Here is a 19,643-nt window from a genome sequence, read left to right as displayed (position 1 = left end):
TGATGCAGCCGAATAAACCGGCTAGTTAATAAGTATTTTAAAAATATGTCATTTGATGTATGGCCCTCTGTCTCAAAAACTTATATAACTGTGCCTTGACATCTAACAGATGGTTCTCAGAGCTTTCTGAGATGCTCTTCCTGGGTTATAATCCTCAAATTTGGCTCGAATAAAAATTTCCATTTCTTTCCTAGATCAACAGATTAATTTTTCATCAACATCTCATAGTAGGTCTTGACGTCAGGCTGTGTAAATCCTTCAACTTTGTTCTTTTTCAAGTTTGCTTTTGAAAAAAAATTATTGATTTGGCTGAGCTTGGTCTTAGTTGTGGTTCGCAGGGTCTTTGATCTTCTTTGCAGCATGCAGGATCTATTTCCCTGATCAGGGATGGAACCCCAGACTCCCTGCCTTGGGAGTGCAGAGTCTTAGCCACCGGACCACTAGGGGAAGTCTCTCGTGTAAAATTTAGATTCAACTGGTCAATTTTTTGGTAACGTGTTTGTCTGATTTTGGTACCAGAGTAATGCTGGCCTCATGAAATGATCTGGGAACTGTTCTCATCTATTTTCTGGAAGATCATAAGATTGATGTTATTCCTCCCCCAAATGTTTGATATAATTCACCAATGAAACCATCTGATCCTAGAGATTTTTTATGGGAATATTTTTGTCAAATTCAAATTATGGAATAAATATAGGACTATTTCAATTTTTAATTTCATCTTGGCTTACGTTTTAAGTAACATCTTTATTGAGACATCACTCACATATCAAAAAGTGTACAGTTTTGAAGTGTATAATTCACTAGAGTTTTTTTGTTGTTGTTATTACATTCACAAAATTATGTAACTATCACCAAAATCTAATTCTAGAATGTAGTTCCCATTGAGTTTCTTGCTTTACTCTGCACTGCCCTCTGCTGTCTTCATCCTCTGGGGTGAGCCTCACCTAGTTCCACCTCAGTTGGGGATGGTTGCATCGGATGACTCAAAATTTTCACCATGGTTTGTCTGAGAATGACCAGGAAATTAAGTATTGGTTTGAGGGTTCCAAACCAGTTTTATTATGTGAGTGAATTTGGAAACACGGAGTATAATGAGGATCGACTCTTTTCAATGGAAGCTCAGGGCTTCCCTTGTGGCTCAGCTGGCAAAGAATCCGCCTGCAAAAAAGAATCCGCCTGCAACGTAGGTAGACCTGGGTTTGATCCCTGGGTTGGGAAAATGGAGAAGGGAACAGCTACCCACTCCAATACTGTGGCCATGGAGAATTCCATGGACTGTATAGTCCATGGGGTCGCAAAGAGTTGGACAGGACTGAGCGACTTTCACTTCACTTCACTTCAAAGAAAGCTCATACGTGTCAGCAGTTCCATCCAATACGCCCTCTCTCCAGCCTCGAGAGCTGGTTCATTTTGCAGATCATCATTCCTCTGGCATGCAGTGATGTGGGATGGACTGATGCTTAGTAAACAGTTGTCCAAAAAAATGTCAGATGGAGGGCCAAGTACACACAATTTAATTCTGAACCCTAATTACCAAAATTTTAACTTTTTCTGATTATACATAGTATATATGTCTATCATACAACATATTTTGGTATTTGTAAAATATCAAAAAGTAGGAAGAGAAAACAAGTCAACTCTCAAGGAAATCAACACTATTCATTGGAAGGACTGATGCTGAAGTTCCAATACTTTGGCCACCTGATGTGAAGAGCCGACTCATTGGAAAAGATGCTGATGCTGGGAAAGATTGAAGGCAAAGGAGAAGCCGGTGGCAGAGGATGAAACAGATACATCACCAACTTGATGGATGTGAATCTGAGCACACTTTGGGAGACAGTGAAGGACAGGGAAACTGGCATGCTGGACTGCAGAGTTGGACATGACTGAGCAACTGAACAACGAAGGAAGAAGAAAAAACATTTTTACCAATTTTTCATTTTTTTTCAGGAACAATCACATATAAACATTTTTGTGTGTGTAAGACTTTTTTCTGTCTGAACAATACATGGACCACCCATTCTGGCAGACCATGCTGCAGCCTCGGGGTGCCCGCCAGTCCTACCACTTCTTGGAGGTGGTTTGGGGGCTTGGGAGTGACTGTTCCTCTGGACCCGGTAAGAGAGGAGTCTGTACCTCTGAGGTGATCCTGGCCCAGAGATCCAGGCCTGAGGTGGCTCCAGCCAGGGGAGGGACATTTTGGTCCAACTGATGCTGTCCTGGTTCTGTGCTGTGGATGCCCAGTGGACTGGGGTCTGGGGGGCTCAGTGCGTATCTAGGTCTTGAGAGCTGTTACATAGTCCACATCTAGGAACACAATGAGAGGGGTGGGTGGCTGCTGCAGATGGACACTTCCTGGTGACCTGCTGTATACCCCTCTTCAAGGAACCTTGCTTGGCCTGACCACCAGTGCATGCTGACTCCAACCTGCTTACCAGGTGTTGCTGGCCTGCCCTATGCACATACACATACACCTGCCTACATGTACACAGCAATGCGCATTCACTCAATACACACATTTACACGGCAATTCACAGATACACGCAAGCACACGTGTGGACACCCATGCACACAGGCACATGCACTCATGTATGCTTCTGTGCATGCTGGCACACACACACCAGTTCCACAGTATGCTGAAAAGGTAAGTCTTAACAGGCAGTCTGCCTTCTGGAGCAAGGTTCGTCTTGCTTGTATCATTCCCTGCAGGAACCCCACCTCCACACCCCATATACTCTTCAGCTCACAGTGAAGAGCCCAGTGGGCAGCTTTAGGCTCAGGTGGGCCGGCAAGGCTGTAAGGAACACAGATCTGCCTGGGAGGGAGCTGGTCTCGGGCAGTGCCTTCATGGGAAGGAGCTAGATGCTGTGTGGCCCTGCCTGGAGCTGAGCTGCCAGGTGTCACTGGTTAATTAACACAATGAGCAACAGAGAGTAACAATCAAGCCTTTATTCACTTGTTGCAACAGCAGCGCGAGAGACCAGAAGGCAGGTGCTGGCTCCCCTTGTTCTGTTTCCTCCTCCTGTGGAAAGGCACTGTCAAGGTCAGTGTGGGTCGGCTGGCGGGGATGGGGACGTCTCACTGCAGAGGGGGCCCCAAACAAAAGGCTCCTGTTGATTCATGGACTTGCAGCCCCCGGGAGCAGGGAAGGATGGAAAGTACTGAGCAATGAGTCAGAGTGCAGGAAAAGTGTCTTCGAGATCCCTCAGGAAGGACCTCTCGGCCAAGAGACCCCGAGAAGGTGCCTCTGAATGGGGACAACCTGGCTAGGAGTAAGCTGCACCCAAGAGCACAGCTGTCCAGAGGGTCTTCAGCCTTGCGTGCAGTTCCCCGTGGAGGCAGAGGCCCTGGCTGGGCTCCCGTGGGAAGGGTGGCATCCCAAGAGAACAGCAAGGAAAGCGTCCGGAAGTCACCACTAGGGGGCAGCATCTCACACACCACCCTGGCCTAGAATCCTCTCTCCTGCAGGTGAGGGGAACAGGATGGAGCCCTGGGAGGCGGATGCCAGCCCCCTCCCAGACCCCCAGCACTGTCCTCCTCTCCCACAGCGCCAGGGTCACCCGGGCCCGCCCGGGGCTTTGGGAAGCCCTGCCGGTCAGCTGGAGCGCCTGCTGGGCGCCCGTATCTCCCTGGATGAGGGCCCGGCCGTCGCCGCCTGGAGTAGCCAACTGAGCCCAGGAGGGGGCAGCACTGTTCCAGCACTGTTCGGCCACTTGCATCTGGGGCAGAGCCAGACTTTGGGGTCGGGGATCACCGAGGGGCAAGGTCGCTCTGCTTCTGCACAGGACACCAATCCGTGTCCGGGTAGAGAAGGCAGTGGATGGACTTAAACCTGGGAGGGAAGTGGGGGTCAGGCTGCGGGAGGGGTGGGCTGGCCCTAGCACTCCTCCCCACGGCCGGCTCACCGCGTGGGATCCTGCTGCAGGCTGAAGCCCCCAGCCACGTTCACCACATTCTGTGGGTTCTCAGGTCCCCCGTAGCTCAGGGTGACCTGAGGGAGGAGAGGAGGCAGAGTCACTCAGGGCTGGCACCTCCCACCTTGCTCTCCAACAGAGACGCTGCTTGGCCTCCTGGATTCCAGGGCCCCCGCTGCCCCACCCCAAGTCAGCATTCTTAGGGCAAGCTCAGAACACCACGGAAAGGTGATGGGGCTTGATGGGGGCTGAGAGGTGTGGCCAGCACAGCAGATACCTGGGGGAGGCCGCTGGCACACGTGTAGGGGCGAGAGATCCTGAACCCCCTGCCTGGGCCAGGTCTGTAACACTGGTCATGCCCAGACCACTGTCCCTAGCCCTGCTGCCCAGGGCCACCTTCTGGAAGCTGCAGCAGCTGCTCTTTACAAACAGGCCCTCATGTGAGCCTGGGGGTCTCCATGGCTGGGACTCCAGGTCCCAGTAGCCTGGATTCAGGGTCCACGAAACTTTGCTGCCATGCTGGGACCCACGGTTGTCTCACCAGAATCCCTCCCTGAGCCCTTGCTCAGTTGGGGGGGCCACGGGGGCATGGCCCCCATGTAGGGACGGCCATGGAAGCGGCAGGGGCCCAGCTGGCCTACCTGCTGGAGCAGGGTGTCGGGTGATAGCTTTTGTAGGTTCTCCAGGTGGGAGTGGAACAGCGAGCTGTGCAGCAGGCGAGCGCCCAGCAGCCCCTCCACGATGTAGCCCACCGTGCAGTCGTCTGGCAGCCGTACCCGCTCGGCTGTGCTCATGAAGCCACCCAGGCTGGGGAGCAGAGTGGGGACAGGTCAGCGCCTCTCCAGCCTTGGGGAACCCCAACCCCCAACAGCCAGCACCTGCTTCCCCCCCGCCATGCCTCCATCACCTGGCCCATGGGCTCATCTTGAGAGCAAGGCCTCTACTTAGGCAGAACCCGGCCCCACCGGTAGCGAACCAGAACTTGACCGTGGTCACCTGAAAAGGAGGGAGCCACTAGTCAGGGTCCCTCATCCTAACTCTTCATCTGGACACCCTGAGAATTGTCCTTAAGCTGCCCCTTAACTGCTCCCAGGCCCAGGGGCAGAAGCTTCCCAAGGCATGAGAGGACAGGGGCTTTCACAACTCAGTTGCCTGTGGCTCCAGCCCCTCCTGTCTTGCCCCAGTTCCCAAAACACCCCATCTGGGTGGACTGGGCATCAACCCCAGCCCTTCCTTGCTGGGGTCTCCATACTCTCAGCTGCTCCTCCCCGCTTCGCCCCAGCACGCACGGTTCCACCTCCCTGGATCCTCTCGGTAGCCTCGATGGGGTGGTCCAGGCTGGGCCGCCCCAGGTAGATGTCCTGGCTGGGTGAGAAGGTGGACAGCAGCTGCAGCAGGCCTTTGGGGTTCACATAGTTGTCATCATCCACGTGGCAGAACCACCTGGGAACGTGTAGAAGCCTGGAGCCAGGCTGGGCCCAGAGGGTGGGGGTGGGGAAGCCCCTGACCCAAGTTGGGGCCCAGCCTCCCTTGGCCCTGGGCCACCACATACTTGCGTCCGGACTCAATAAACTTGTCATATTCCACTGACATCTTGCAGCACAGAGCCTGGCGGGTGTGCACGGCAGAGCAATTGGTGTTGATGACATGGCCACCTGCCCATTGGAGAAACGGAAGCATGAGGGCCGGGGTAAGACCTGCTGCCAGCCCACCCCACTAAAGTTGGGCTAAATGCTGCTGGCTGGCCGGCACGAGGCCTGTCCTGTTCAAGACCATGAAGTCGGACCCAATCACAGTCCTGTCTTGGCCTTGCTCATTTGACCCTGTTGCCACCATCCGAGGTCCAGGCAGATGACAACACTTGGAATCCCATGAAAGCAAACCCACCAGGAAACAGGACTGACAGGCTGAACCATCCCCATCAGGGCAGGCCTGGAAAGCATGGTTCCCTGCTGGCCTTTCTTCAGGGGACGTGGCTCCAGCCAGAGGCCCTGGGAACTCAGCCAGTGACCAAAGCATGGCTGGAAGGGTAGACCCTGGATGCCAGGCTTTCTCTACCAGCTGTATGACCCTAAGCAGGTGCCTTAACTTCTCTGGACCTGTGTACACAGCAGGGGGCTGCGTGGCACTGGATCGAGAGATAGCTGAGGAGACCCCTCAGACACGGCAGCCGGGCTGGGCTGGGGAGGGCACTCACCTCCCTGGAGCTGTAGTTCAGGGTCATCCCCGTCGGTAAAGATAAACGTCTGTAGAGAGATGACCTGTGAGGTTTCAAGGGGCAGCCCTCCACCCCAGGGACTCTGGGCCTGGCAGGGCCTTGACCTGGTGAGCAAGGGTGAATGAAGCTGGACAGGTGAGCCTGGGTTTGGGGATCCAGGAGAAGGGAGGGTGGTGAGCCAGGGACAGCCTGCTCTACCCGCAGCATCCCCAGTGCTGCTAGGACCAGGCTTCCTCTTGCTGGAGGAGTTTCTGGGGTCTCAGCCCAGTGTCATCCGGGAGAACCCACTCAAGACTAGAGCCCGAAAAGGGGCAGGAGCGGGTGGGCACTGGGGGTCCTGGGTCCCTGCATTCTCAGGCCTGGGCCTGACAGCCATGCTGGGGACACATCTGTGGGTAGGGGGTCTTCGGGTGGATCCTGGGTGGGGTCCAGGGCAGGATGCAAGTTTGAGGATGAAGGAGCGGGGATCTCAGGGCGTGCGAGTTGGCCAGAGGCGGGGGCTGGGGTGGTGGTGGGGGTGTCCCGAGTCAGCGGGGATTCCGGAGTCGGCGGGGTCCCCGGGCGGGACCCACTTGCCGTCGGGCCCGGGAGATCCAAGTGCGCAGCAGTAGCCCCAGGCGCGGCCCGTGGTTTTTTCGGGTGGTCTTGACCGCGATGAAGACGTCGTCGGGCCGCAGGCGGGGGGCGGTGGCGGGCCGGGCAGGGGGCGCGCGCGGGCCGGAGCCGGGGGCCAGGGCCCGGCTCGGGGCTGGCGCGGGCGCAGGCGCGCGGGGCAACGGCAAAAGCAGCAGCGCACCCAGGGCCGCGGCCAGCGCGAGGCAGGCCCGGCAAAGCGCCCCCCGCGCGCGGCTCATGCGGCCGCGGGACCCGCGGGCACCGCCCGGCCAGGCGCGCCGCGGCCCCTTTAAGAGCCGCCCCGCCCACGCCGCGACCCGGAAGTCGCGGCCGCGCTGCCCCGGAAGTGGACGGTGCGCCGCGGCGGGGTGGGCGAAGATGCCGCTGCCGGTTCAGGTGTTTAACTTGCAGGTAACGAGCCGCGGCCGGCGGCCCCTCCGCGTCCCCGCCGCCGGGCCGGAGCGGAGCCGGCCGTGCGCGCCCCTCGCGCGGCGTCCTTCTCGCGCCCGGGCTCCGGCCGCAGCGTCCCGCCCGTCGGCCCCGGCAGGCCCGGCGCGCTAACGCTCTCTCTCCTTCAGCAGCCAGCCAGCTCTGTGTCAGGGTCGGGGGGTGCAGAGAGTCAGGACAGAATGCAGGGTGGCCCGGCCCCCAACGCGGCCGCGTCGTCAGTGGCAGATGTGCACTGCACCCCTCCCAGCGGTAGGTCAGAGCTCTTCCTGCCGGGCACGGCCGGGGACTTCAGCCTGAGCGCCAGCCTGTCGGCCTGTACGCTGCTTTATGAGGTACCTTTCAGGACAGGGGCCAGGACCAGCCCGCCCGCCCGCCCGCCGGGCCTCGCAGGGCGCCCAGGTGCCCCACTCCCGCCTCCCGGCCGCGACTGCGGCCCGGTCCAGCCGCGGGACTCGCCCGGCGCTGCGGCTCCGGCTGCTTGGCCGCACCGGGGTCGAGGCCGCCCGTGTCTTCCCCGTGGCTTGGAGGAGGCTGCTGTCAGGATGGCGGCTGGGAGCGCGTAGCGACCCTTGGGGGTCCCTGGGCAGTGGTCCTCCGGCGTCTGGTTCCCGCCCCAGAGATGGGCCATCATGGTCCGGCCGAGCGTTCAGCTCTTGAGCCAACAGTCTGGCCAGGAGCCCCATCCCTGGTGTGGCGGCGCGGGACTTGGTGGGCAGTGGGGAAGGTCTTGGGACAGAATCCCGCCCGCCTGGGAGATGGCGGGCAGAGCTGAGCTGGGCACAGTGAGGGCCTCTCGCCCTCCTTGGGCTTCTCCCTCTCAAGGTGCCAAGGTGACCCCCCGTGTTGCAGGGGGCCGTGGAGCCCATGCAGATTGACGTGGACCCCCAGGAGGACCCGCAGAATGCGCCCGATGTCAACTACGTGGTGGAGAACCCCACCCTGGTATGGAGTATGACAGGCTCTCTTCGGGGTGGGTCAGGGGCTGGTTGAGTGTCAGTCCTGCCGGGAAGGCCAGGCTAGGCTCCCTGACCACGTGTTTTTCTAACTCAGAAACCTTTAGACTTCCTTTGTTGTTGTTCGGTTGCTCAGTCGTGTCTGACTCTGCCACCAAATGGACTAAAATATCTAGTTGCCCGTTTTTAATGGGTTGCTGGCCTCCTCCAGACCCTGCAGCTTCTTCTCCCCCACATGGAGAAGCGCCTTGTGCCAGGCCCCCTGAAGGTCAAGTCTCACTGTGAGGACAGGTCTTCCTTGGGGCCCACCTTGGGAAGCCCTGCCTCCTCATTGCTCAGCCTGGTGACTGGCTGCCTACATGGCTGTGACCATTCATCCCCAGGGCAGAGCTTTACTTCAGGCCCGTGCACTGGCCCATCCTGAGTGGTCTTTCCTCAGACCCCAGACAGTGGTTGATTTGGTGCCCACGTGTCCCGGCTCCTGATCCACTGGTGGGGGCTTGGGGTCCAGGGTTCCAGCTTGCACAATCCACCTCTGCCCCCAGGATCTGGAGCAATATGCGGCCAGCTATAGCGGCCTGATGCGTATCGAGCGACTGCAGTTCATTGCTGACCACTGCCCGCCGCTGCGAGTGGAGGCCCTGAAGATGGCCCTGTCCTTTGTGCAGAGGACTTTCAATGTGGACATGTACGAGGAGATCCACCGCAAGCTCTCGGAGGCTGCCAGGTGAGGCCAGGGCTCAGCAAGGTGGGGCAGGGACAGGGTGTAGTGTATGGCCAGCCCAGGCAGGGGTCTTTCTTGTGCTCCTGCAGCATTTGGCTCCAGAACACAGTGATCTGGCTTTCTTGTTGAAAAGCCAGGAGGGGGTGGGGAACGGCTCAATGGGCGAGATTCTCACTCTCCTTGCTGAGCGTTCAGGCTCTCTCCACATCTGCACGCGTGTGTGCGCGTGTGCAGTTCTGACACCGGGCAGAGCCTGTGGAGACGGCAACTTCTTGCTTCTCGGCACAGCTGTGTGACTTATTTCTTGCTGGGCTTTCCCGCCAGGCTGCGGGCTCCTGCTGTCACAGCTGCCCCTGTGCCAACTGGGCGCTCTCCCGATGGGGGTGAGGGCCGCTGGGAGGCACCCGCCCCCCCTGCACGTGGGCCCCTGATGGCCAGGTCCTCCCCCAGGGAGCTGCAGAATGCACCTGATGCCATCCCTGAGAGTGGCGTGGAGCCCCCACCCTTGGACACAGCTTGGGTGGAGGCCACGAGAAAGAAGGCCTTGCTGAAGCTGGAGAAGTTGGACACAGATCTGAAGAACTACAAGGGCAATTCTATCAAGGAGAGCATCAGGTATGTCCAGGGGGCTGGGGGGTGGGCTTCATCAAGAGAGCTTCAGGTGTCCCCTTGGAGTCAGGGGTTGGACAGCTGGCCAATGACCACTTGTGCCTGGACCCACAGGCGTGGACACGATGACCTGGGTGACCACTACCTGGACTGTGGGGATCTCAGCAACGCCCTCAAGTGTTACTCCCGGGCCCGGGACTACTGCACCAGCGCCAAGCACGTCATTAACATGTGCCTCAACGTCATCAAGGTGGGCCCGGTTGGGTGGCCACAGGGCAGCAGTGCCAGTGGACCGGGAGGGGCGCCCAGGCTGAGGGCATCCCATCTGCCTGCCAGGTCAGCGTCTACTTGCAGAACTGGTCTCATGTGCTGAGCTACGTCAGCAAGGCAGAGTCCACCCCGGAAATCGCCGAGGTAAAACAGTAGCTCTCCGCCCCTCAAACCCTGATCCAGGAGCCCTGACCACTACTGACCCCGGTGGGCCCCGTCCTCCTGGAGTCTGCCTCTGCTCCTTTTAGGCTGGAGCTGGATGCCTGGGAGTTGATGCGGGTATGGAGGGCATGGGTCGCTCACTTGTGCCACCTTCTCCTGCAGCAGCGTGGGGAGCGTGACACCCAGACTCAGGCCATCCTCACCAAGCTCAAGTGTGCGGCAGGTAAGGACCCTGGGGCATAGGGGCAGGAGGGCACCCCAAATGACCCCAGCCCAGGAAGCACACAAGCCCCAAACCTGTGCTGCACACCCCTGACACTTGCCCGACTCACGTCCCTCTCAGGGAGGTCATGGGGTAGTAACCTGTGGTTGGGGGTAGAGGCATTGCCTTCTGATAGCTGCCATCCTGGCTGGTTACCCCCACTTCCATCCCCGTCCCCCCCTTCACCGCTATTCCCACCCCGTCAGCTGAACAGCTCAGGTGCCCTTTGCAGTAGTAACAGCAGCTGCTCGGCCTCCTTGGGTGCCTTGCTCTCCCAGAAAGCTGCTGATGCTGGCCGACGAGGTCACCTCTCCCTCGCCAGCATTTCTGTCCCAGGTGCGCCTGTTGATGGGCAGCTTCCTCTGGGCTTCATCCTTCCTCCCCCTGCTGCCCCCCAGGCTTGGCTGAGTTGGCAGCACGCAAGTACAAGCAGGCTGCCAAGTGCTTTCTGCTGGCTTCCTTCGACCACTGCGACTTCCCCGAGGTGAGGGGCATAAGGGTCTCTGGGGAGACCTCACTGGAACTTGGGAAGCAGGCTGAGGGCTCAAGAGGTGGGCTTTCTGTTGGGGGCTTATCCTCATGAGGTCCTAGGCATTCTGACGGGGTGATGGGTGAGATAGGGTGGGCCTGGCCCAGACTTCTGTGCTGCCTGGCATTGACCCCAGGACTCTGATCACCTCCTTGCCCCTCAGCTGCTCTCCCCCAGCAACGTGGCCGTGTACGGCGGCTTGTGCGCTTTGGCCACCTTTGACCGGCAGGAGCTGCAGCGCAACGTCATCTCTAGCAGGTGGGTGGAGGCTGGGTGCTGGGCCCTGTCGCCCTGCTCCTGTGCCCCTGGCTGCCTCCAGGGCGGGTGGGCGGGCAGGGCCAGCTCTGAGGAGTCTGGCATCTGCAGCTCCTTCAAGTTGTTCTTGGAGCTGGAGCCACAGGTTCGGGACATCATCTTCAAATTCTACGAGTCCAAGTATGCCTCGTGCCTGAAAATGCTGGATGAGATGAAGGTGAGAGGCCTGGCGGCCTGGCTGGGAGGGCGGGCAAGTTCAGAAGGCCTGGGGCAAGCTGTCCCTGACTGGCTGTCCTCACCAGGACAACCTGCTGCTAGACATGTATTTGGCTCCCCACGTCAGGACCCTGTACACGCAGATTCGCAACCGGGCCCTCATTCAGGTAAGCATTCTGGTGGAGGCTGAGGCCAAGGCAGGGCACTACAAAGGCACCTTCGGGTAACTCGTGTCCCTCTGCTCTGCAGTATTTTAGCCCCTACGTGTCAGCTGACATGCGCAAGATGGCCACAGCCTTCAACACCACAGTAGCGGCGCTAGAGGATGAGTTGACGCAGCTCATCCTGGAGGGGCTCATCAACGCCCGCATCGACTCCCACAGCAAGGTGGCTGGATTCAGGGCCGTGGGGTGCAGGAGGGGGACCTTGGGCCCCACTGAACCTTGCACCTCCACAGATCCTGTATGCCCGGGACGTAGATCAACGCAGCACCACCTTTGAGAAGTCTCTGCTCATGGGCAAGGAGTTCCAGCGCCGTGCCAAAGCCATGATCCTACGGGCAGCTGTTCTGCGCAACCAGATCCACGTCAAGGTGTGGGCGGGGACAGCCCTGGGACTGGGGGTTGGGATGGGCGCACACACCTTCCTGGTCTGAGCCTTTGTCTCCACTGCAGTCCCCTCCCCGGGAAGGGAGCCAAGGGGAGCTGACACCGGCCAACAGCCAGTCCCGGATGAGCACCAACATGTAAGAGCAACCTCCGTCTCCAGGATGGTCTGCGCACCCCCACCCTGCCCACCCCCCACCCTCGGACTCCTGGGCCTCTCTCATCTGCTCCAGCGGCACTTCCGGAGGTGTTGCCTGTGGCCCACTTGCAGGGGTCTGGCTGCTGACTGACGCTAGTCCTCGGCGCCCCCGCCTGGGCTTCCATGTGCCCAGATTCTTGTGCCCCGCCCCCCTGCTGCACCTTGTGCCGGGGCCCTGGGGAGGTGGGCCTTCCTTGAAGGAGAAGCCGACAGGGCTCACCAACATGGCATCTGGGGCCCCCACCTGGCAGCACTGCCTCCCAGCCTCCACGTTGACGCATCGTTTGAGGTTGCAGCGTTATTGAATCTTAGTCCATTAAAGGGCAGCCTGAGAACAGCCCTTGGCACCACTCCTTCCTGTCTCTGTGGGGCCCCCTTCCTCATGCTCTACTCGGCTTTGCAGGGCTGAGGCCAGCGCGTGGCCCTCCGTTAGGCAGGTCTCCATGGCTGAGAAGATGAAGGCAGGTGGTGCCTTGCCCGCTTCCCCTGTTCTAAGGTTGGTCCCTGTTGGCCCCAATAATACTCAGGGATCAAAAGGCCTGGGAACGTCCCATCTTTGAAATGGTTTATTGTTCATCTCGAACACACGCGGGCTGTGAGGATGGGCAGGTCCAGCCTGGGAGCCTGCTCCTCGGTGCAGCATCTCCGGGCCCCCAGCATGGGCCGAAGGGAAGACCAGCTTGTCCTTCCGTGTGAAGTAGCAGGAGGTTCCCTGAGTAAAGGCGTTTCCTTAACTGGGACGTGGGTTGAGGCTTCAGCAGCAGGCCTGGGGGGTGGCACATGGGGCTGTAGCTGCCCTTTAGGCCAGGGCACTGCCCACAACCTCAGGGAAGCCACCTGGTTCTCCAGGCCCGGCCTGCTGTGGTTCCTGCAGCCGCGGCTGGGCACCCTTCCAGACCAGAGACCTCTCCAATTTGGTTTTAAAAAGCAGTCCGTGACCTGGCAGAGGGGCAGGAGGAGGGAAATGGGGCTCAGGAGGCTGAGGCTCCACTGCCCACTGGGGAATGGGGTGGTGCTGATGGCGGCAGGCGCTCCTCACCTGGGCAGTCAGCGGTCTCTTTGAAAGCTCGCTTCTTGCAGCAGCCCCGGCATAGGTTAAACACACACCTGTTGCCCTGGACACAGAAAAGCTTGTGAGCCAGGGGCTAATACCCATTCCTTAGCCACCCTGTAGCCTGAGTGAGTAGCCAGGAACATGGAAGAACTGTCCTGAGGCCAGGCAGAGCTACTTTACAGGAAAGAAGCCCCCCTACCATGGGCTGTGGCCCGACTGCCACCAGCAGATAGAAAAAGGACTGCCCATTCAGGTCCCCATCCCTCCTGGGGCTGAGCCCTGCCCTAGGTGTTAACAGCCAAGACGGACGGACTCACCTTTGGGTTTCCACACTGATCACACTTTGCGTATTTTGCTGAGAAAAGAGCAAAAGGACATGCTGTTTGAACTAGGTGAGGCCACCCACCACTGCCATCTCTTCCATGTAGCCCTGGGTAGGCCTCCCTGCTCTCTTGGGGCGGGCAGAGGACACAGCATACATGGTCCTGCTGGGAAACCTCATCCCACCCGCCCAAGACCCACGGTTCCACGCCCTGTGCTGTGCGCCTCCCACCTGAAGGTCCTTCCTGGGCACGGCAGCCCCTAGTGCTACTCCTGCCTCTCTAGCTGCCCTAGGGCAACAGCTGAGGGACTGGCAGGCAGGATGGCTGGCTGGCTGTGGCCTCGGGGAACCTGCCAGTCTCCTTGGGGGCTGCAGGGCCCTTCCTGCTGTACTGCCCACAGCTTAGGAAGCAGCAGAGCTACCCGACCCTGGGGAACCCGTTAGGGGCTGGCCTTTTCCCTAGACTCCAGTGGTTGGAGCCACTTACGCTTCAGCAAGGGGTCAAAGGTCTTGTGGGGGTTCCTTAGCTTCTTCTTCTGCTTGTTCTTGGATAAGACATCCGTGGTGCCCTCCTCCTCCTCCAGGGCCCGCTTGCTGCGGGCACCCCCATTCTCCTTGCTCCCCTCCTTGGGCCTGAAAGCGGGGATGATGGGCAGAGCTGAGGGACACCCATAAGAGGCAGCCCACTGGCCACAGTCACTAAATGAGGACGTATGTGCAACTCTGCTGAGGCCCCAGCAGCTGGCACGGAGGCTGGGACACCAGTGTCTGAACCCTGGGTAGGGCTGTGGCTACAGATGACAGCCCAGCCTCACTTCAGAAAGTCCAGAGGAAGCTAGAGAGGGTCTAGCTGATCCCAGGACAAATCCACTCAGGGTCAGAGGACCTAAGAGAAGCATCACATGGAAAAAGTGATTTAAATAAAACAGCACAGGCTGACAAGGAAGGAGGCCCCTAGTCACCAAGGGACGGAGCTGAGCCTCCAGCACACCTGCCAAGGCTGGGCAGCAGGCAGAAGAATCCCCTCCGTGTAACACCTCCCACCCAGGTCAGCCCATGTGCAGGAGGCTCACCCTGGCCGGAAGTAGGGCTGGCAGATCCAGTGAAAGAAAGGCAAGCCTCCTGAAGGCTTCTCTCCCTCCTTCTGCCTGGATATATCCTCCTGGAAAAGCCCAGAGGGCCCTCAGTAAAAGGCCCGAGACCAAGTCTCTCCCACCACACGGTGGCCCAGCACCTACCTGACACCGCAGTTTTAGCTCCTGGCTCACTGCAGCAATGCCCTCCAGGGTCTTCACTTTGGCGAGCTCCTCTCGAAGCTGCTGATGCACCTGCAGCCTGATACAGACGCCCCATCAGAGAGCTGGCTCAGCCCCTACCTCCCAACTGCTGACCCTGAGCCTTGGGCATAGAAGGGCACAACCCCTCCTCCCACACAACCTCAGCACGTCACTGTGGTCCTCCCAGATCTGACTTGGTGGCAGGTAGGGGTTTTGTGAATGTCTGTGGAGAGCTCATCTCAAAAACGACGAAGGCCCCAGACAAGGCTCAGATCAGACAGCATCTGCCATGGGGGTTGACTCACGTGTGGTGCCACAGCTTAAAGAGATGGGCCCGGACGTACGAGAGGGGGCAGGGGTGCTGCCGCACAATGTCCAGGTACTCCTCGGCCAGCTCCCACACAGCAGGGCTGCGGCCCTCGAACAGGGCAGGGTTGTGCAGGTTTCCCTCTGCAGGGGAAGGTGACGCAAGGCTCAGGGGCCCCTGTGCCTGGCCATCCCCAAGGCAAGGCTGGCCACTGGCCTGAGAATGCTGGCCAGTCAGGCAGATGGGGCCTTCAGTGGTGACCGCGTGAAGCCTGAGGCTCTTCAGCTGGGCCAGTGGTGCCACGATGTGGACGGACCCCTCCAGCACCCGACGGTGGACCAGCTGCAGGCGAGGGCACAGCCTCACCTGCACTCATGACCCCCTGCACCCCCGTGTCCTGGATGCAGCGTTCCACGTCCCGCAGGCACTGGATGTTCCCGTTGGCGAACACAGGTATAGTCACCGCCTTCCTGTCGGAACAGGACGAGCAGATGCTCAGAAGGATGCTGCTTCCCCCAACCCTGGGGGGCAGTACCAGGCCCCAAACTCCATCCTCCCACTGTGCTGCTCACCCTCAGGCCCTGCGCCCTCATCTCGTGCCGAGGGCTGAGGGCCTGGCCTGGGGGCTGGGCCGTCTCCCCGCCCTGGGCTCACCCTGCGTCCACTCACCGCACAGCCTTGATGTGCTCCCAGGACGCGGTGCCTGACAGGGGCCCCTTCTGCTCCTTGGTGCGCCCGTGGACAGTCAGCAACTAGCACACAGGAGCACCTGGTTCAGCTCCACTTTCAGCTGCAGCCCCCAACACTCCAGGGTACCCTCTGCCTTTGGCTTTTCGGGCATCAGCTTCCCTCACTCCTCTGGGCCACACTTGGGCCAGTTGACACCCTGGGAGTGCTGCCTAGGACTCCCATGTCAGAGCTGTCCCTCTATCCTTTCAAGGGCCAGTCTTCTCCGCAGTGGCAACACTCCTGCTGCCAAGGTTAAAGGTGTGAGGGAGGAGCAAGCACCAGCCTGACCCCAGGACTGGTGGGGGTGGGTGGGGAGGTGATTTAGGCCCAGCACTACCCCTAGGCAATACTGGCCTCTTGGACGCAAGCATGGGACTTCGCTGCCTGCATCAGGCCTCACCTAAAGGTCACTGATTCCTGCCCATCCCAGGGGCAAGCCCTCAAGAGGTGTTTCTGGAGGTTCGGAAGCAGTATGGAGCCCTGGAAGCCCACAGTCCTCACCTGGCAGCCAGCCTTTTCCAGCATCTGGGCATATCTCACGGTCTTGTCAATCTCTGGGAAGACGCGGATCTTGCAGGTGACAGGAACAGAAAGCTTTTCGTGGGCTAGCAGAACTGGGGAAGGGCAGAGTCGGCTCCTGACAAAACTGTGCTGCCACCTTCAAGCAGGCTGTGGGGACCCATGGCTAAGCCCCCAAAAGAACACAGGCTCCGCAGATGTCCCGCACTGGTAACAGGGAGCTGTGAGTTGTGCCTCGGACCACACTGGAAGAGGTGGTCCAGGCAAGGATGCCTTCCTCCAGTACAGTCTATTTGGTTCGAAGGAGGGCAGCAGGTACCGGACAGGCGACTTCACAGCCGCCCTCTACAGCAGGAAGGGGGAGGGCACAGCAAGGCCAGGAGGACCCTGCCAGCTACTGTTCTCTCCTGAGCCCTGCTAGGCTGTCTTGGGCTTGCCACCCAACCACCATGTGGCCCCAAGTCCCTGAGGGCAGCACAGGGCCAACTCACTCATTCTCTGGAGCAGGTCCCACTCCTCCTGCAGGAAGGCGCCATAGTGACCTGCAGAGAACAGGCACAGCCTCTGCACCCTCCCACTGCGTCCACGCTGGCCTCGACCTGCCTGGCCACGTTCGTTTAGTTCGGCGGCCTGAGCTCAAGGGTGCTGAGCTGAGTGCCCACCCCACGTGGTCTCTAAGCAACCAGGAACTCCTCAGGCCAGTGAGGAAGGTTGAGATGCCAGGGTAGTGGCCACTGGTGCCCGAGGCAGCACAAGGGTGGAGGAGGAACTCTTCAGCAAAACACGTTTATCCAGAGGGAGCCCCACAACTTCCTGAGCATGGAGGAAGTGACAAGCCCCTGACAGCCAGGTGAATGTCGTCCCCTACCCCCAGTGACCAAGGGCCGCCTTGCAGAGGGAGAAGCAAAGAAAGGCCCAACATCAGAAAGCTGCCAGAGGAAGGGCCAGGCCCTCAGCCAGCTCACCCACACACCTGGCATCTCTGCACTCCAAGCCTTGCCCTAGCCAAAAGCCAGTACTCAACACAGAACCCCAGAACAGGAACTCTTACCTCGTTTGGCGATCATCTGTGGGCAGCCCAAATTCAGGTCAATGGCATCACAGTAGTCCTGAGCCAAGAGAGCTGCCTGGACAAACACCTCTGGGTCATTGGCACAGAACTGGAAGAGACATGAAAGTTGCCACAAGCCCCAGCCAGGCCCTGGTACCGAGGCTGCCCAGGGCTTCATACGTGACCCAGTGAGGGTGTGGCCCCAGCGGATGACTGCAGGATGGTACCCTATCTTAGATGTTTACAATATGACCAAGCTAGAGACTTCCCTGGTGGTCCGGTGGTTAAGACGCCATGCTTCCACTGCATGGGACATGAGTTCACATCTCTGGTTGGGAAACTAAGACCCCACATGCCACACAGTGTGGCCAAAAAAAAAAGCAACATGACCGAGCTAGGATGCACCCCCATACCACCAGCAGGGCAAGCTACAGATTCACACAGTCCTCCCAGATGTAGGAGAAAGCTGGTATCACTGACTTTGCCAAGAGCAGAGCTGTTCTGTCTGTCTGATAAAGAGGGGGCACTTGGGGTGATGTCAAGGTTGGGGGAGGGAGGGGCTGCAAATCTTCCACGGCACCCAAGCCATCCATTTGCCACAAGTCTGAGGCAGCTACTGGGGAGAGGTCAACCTCTGCAAGAACCAGCCTGCCCTTGCCCCTCTGATCTCGGAAAGCCGGGAAGCCTTTTCTGGAAAGGCCCAGGAAAAGGCTCTCGGCCAGCGTTGGAGGCTGGGCCGCTAACCTGAACAATGAGAGGCCGGTCCTCGGGGCACACATCGCAGTACAGGTTCTCCTTGCGGTAGTTGGCATCGCGGACAAAAACCTGGGCATGCAGCATGGGTGTGTAGCACAGATGGGCCCCGTGTCGGCGGCTCAGCAGCCTCCAGGCCAGCTCGCTTTGGTCCACCATGGGGGCCACCACGTGGCGGGCCCCCCCCAGGGTGCGGCTCCAGAACTCGAAGCCTTCCAGCTTTGGCATTGCCTCCACACTGAAGGGCAAGACCACGGGCTCAGCCGCAGCCAGTGGAGCACAGGTGCAGGAGGTGACCCCCCTCAGGGCTGCTCTAGCGCTGCCTGGCGGCCACAAACGCGGGTGCTAAGGGTGTCGGCTGATGCAGGCCAGGAACCGACGCCTCATGGCCGTCGCCTTCCAGTGGAGACTGTGGACAGGTTACTCAAACTTTCTGAGCTTTAACCTCTCACTTCTTAGCGGGAATAGGATGTCTGCCTGGCAAGACTGGTATGAAGAGTAAATGGAACAGTGAATGAGGTCCTGTCAGCGCTTTGCCCAGGGGAGGCCATCACAAAAGGCAGCTACACCCCACAAGACCTGGAGACCCCACCAAGGCAGGACCACCCTGTGGCGACACTGCCCTCCGGGCCCACCAAGGGGCCCAGGGCAGTCACCTGGACACTCTGCCCTCCGCTGGGTGTCAGATGTATAAACGCACTACCAGTACGTTCCCTCTGGCTTATCTTACCCATGCCTGGCCAACCTTATCAGAGCCACCGTTCCCTACAGTGACTTAACAGGTGGTAGGTAGCCTGAGGACTACAACTGAAACCCCAAAGGAACAGATCGTGACGAGGGGCTCACTGTCAGAGAACACCCACCTCCTGTACTACTTTGGGAATTATTAAGCAGGGTCATCGGCTTAACAACTGCCTAAGCGCCCAGCTGTGGGTTTATTTTCGGGAACTGTGAAGCCACAGGTAAAAATCAATATGATACCCACAGAGGCCTGGACACGAGGCGCCGAGCGCGGGGTCCTCCACCTCCAGCCGAAGGAAGAGCCCCGGGGCCCCAGAGAACCGTGGGTCAAACCTGAAGGGAATCTACCTACCTGGGCGGAGCCGAGACACCTGGGCGCCCGAGTCGGTTCGCGGCTCCTCTCTACGCAGCTGGGCCCTTCGGAACCGGGGGGGAGAGCCAGGGGCCCCACCGGGAGCTCCGGGGATGCGGCTAGGGTACCGCGGAGTGAGGCTCCTGGGCTCGCGCCGCGACTTGACACCGCCACGCTGGGGCCGCCACCCGGCCGCCGCCGGGCCCAGGGCTCCGCGCTGGGGCCGCCGGGAGGTGCTCCTCCAGGCCGTTCCGGGCGGCCCGCGGTGCTGCAAGAAACGCATTCCCGGGAAACCGCGCCCGGCTGCTGAAGGGCCCGTCGCGCGGCGGAGGGGCGGTGTGCGGAGTGGGGGTCGTAGGCTAGAAGTCGACTTCTCCCGGCGCGGCGGGGCAGTTTCGCAGCGGTAGGGCCGGACAGGGGCCGCCGGGACTCTCCCCTCGCTTGCGGGGGCTGGTTATCGCCTGGGTGCCAACATACCCGAGCTCCCGCCCTCCCCAGCAGAGGCTCGGGGCTAAAGTCCTCGGCCCCCACGCGGAATCTTATAAAAATCTTCG

General features: G+C 59.6%; 3 protein-coding genes across 13 annotated transcripts; 1 reads left to right on the top strand and 2 right to left on the bottom strand.

The window, feature by feature from the left end:
• Positions 1-1,501: 1,501 nt before the first annotated feature.
• Positions 1,502-7,044, bottom strand: RFNG (RFNG O-fucosylpeptide 3-beta-N-acetylglucosaminyltransferase). 3 transcript variants are annotated; one of them, XR_011562123.1, is made up of 10 exons: positions 6,708-7,044; positions 6,115-6,163; positions 5,470-5,572; positions 5,207-5,378; positions 4,825-4,913; positions 4,559-4,724; positions 3,909-3,994; positions 2,960-3,835; positions 2,140-2,310; positions 1,502-1,897 (listed from the first exon to the last, which is right to left on the bottom strand). XR_011562123.1 is itself a non-coding variant. In XM_070773874.1 (8 exons), the coding sequence occupies exons 1-8, from the start codon at positions 6,987-6,989 to the stop codon at positions 3,754-3,756; spliced, it is 1,029 nt and encodes a 342-aa protein (XP_070629975.1). In that variant the 5' UTR covers positions 6,990-7,044; the 3' UTR covers positions 2,938-3,753. The 3 variants fall into 3 exon arrangements, 2 of the variants coding, with proteins under 2 accessions (XP_070629975.1, XP_070629976.1); XM_070773874.1 differs by lacking the exons at positions 1,502-1,897; positions 2,140-2,310 and having other exon boundaries at positions 2,938-3,835; XM_070773875.1 differs by lacking the exons at positions 1,502-1,897; positions 2,140-2,310 and having other exon boundaries at positions 2,938-3,835; positions 5,207-5,360; positions 6,708-7,042.
• A 12-nt stretch (positions 7,045-7,056) lies between these two features.
• GPS1 (G protein pathway suppressor 1) lies at positions 7,057-12,321 on the top strand. Of its 7 annotated transcripts, none has more exons than XM_070773865.1 (14): positions 7,057-7,161; positions 8,050-8,142; positions 8,699-8,880; positions 9,202-9,492; positions 9,601-9,736; positions 9,823-9,900; positions 10,084-10,141; positions 10,579-10,664; positions 10,873-10,967; positions 11,076-11,181; positions 11,267-11,347; positions 11,430-11,567; positions 11,638-11,772; positions 11,855-12,321. In XM_070773865.1, exons 1-14 carry the CDS (start codon positions 7,129-7,131, stop codon positions 11,927-11,929), a joined length of 1,587 nt encoding a protein of 528 aa, XP_070629966.1. In that variant the 5' UTR covers positions 7,057-7,128; the 3' UTR covers positions 11,930-12,321. The 7 variants fall into 7 exon arrangements, with proteins under 7 accessions (XP_070629966.1, XP_070629965.1, XP_070629968.1 ...); XM_070773864.1 differs by having other exon boundaries at positions 10,081-10,141; XM_070773867.1 differs by having other exon boundaries at positions 7,058-7,161; positions 9,328-9,492.
• Positions 12,322-12,521: 200 nt separating this feature from the next.
• On the bottom strand, positions 12,522-19,328 carry DUS1L (dihydrouridine synthase 1 like). 3 transcript variants are annotated; one of them, XM_070773873.1, is made up of 14 exons: positions 19,090-19,328; positions 17,988-18,482; positions 17,244-17,319; positions 16,684-16,734; positions 16,175-16,287; positions 15,614-15,696; positions 15,311-15,414; positions 14,943-15,087; positions 14,599-14,695; positions 14,434-14,522; positions 13,848-13,993; positions 13,356-13,393; positions 13,024-13,099; positions 12,522-12,923 (listed from the first exon to the last, which is right to left on the bottom strand). In XM_070773873.1, the coding sequence occupies exons 2-14, from the start codon at positions 18,222-18,224 to the stop codon at positions 12,784-12,786; spliced, it is 1,395 nt and encodes a 464-aa protein (XP_070629974.1). In that variant the 5' UTR covers positions 18,225-18,482; positions 19,090-19,328; the 3' UTR covers positions 12,522-12,783. The 3 variants fall into 3 exon arrangements, with proteins under 3 accessions (XP_070629974.1, XP_070629972.1, XP_070629973.1); XM_070773871.1 differs by having other exon boundaries at positions 17,244-17,352; positions 19,090-19,327; XM_070773872.1 differs by having other exon boundaries at positions 17,244-17,352; positions 17,988-18,234; positions 19,090-19,327.
• Positions 19,329-19,643: the final 315 nt, after the last annotated feature.

Source organism: Bos indicus, chromosome 19 (genome assembly GCF_029378745.1).
Source record: "Bos indicus isolate NIAB-ARS_2022 breed Sahiwal x Tharparkar chromosome 19, NIAB-ARS_B.indTharparkar_mat_pri_1.0, whole genome shotgun sequence".
Classification (NCBI taxonomy): Eukaryota; Metazoa; Chordata; class Mammalia; order Artiodactyla; family Bovidae; genus Bos; species Bos indicus.
Note: the sequence above shows the minus strand (reverse complement) of the source record. Positions and strands in the feature narration are given on the sequence as shown.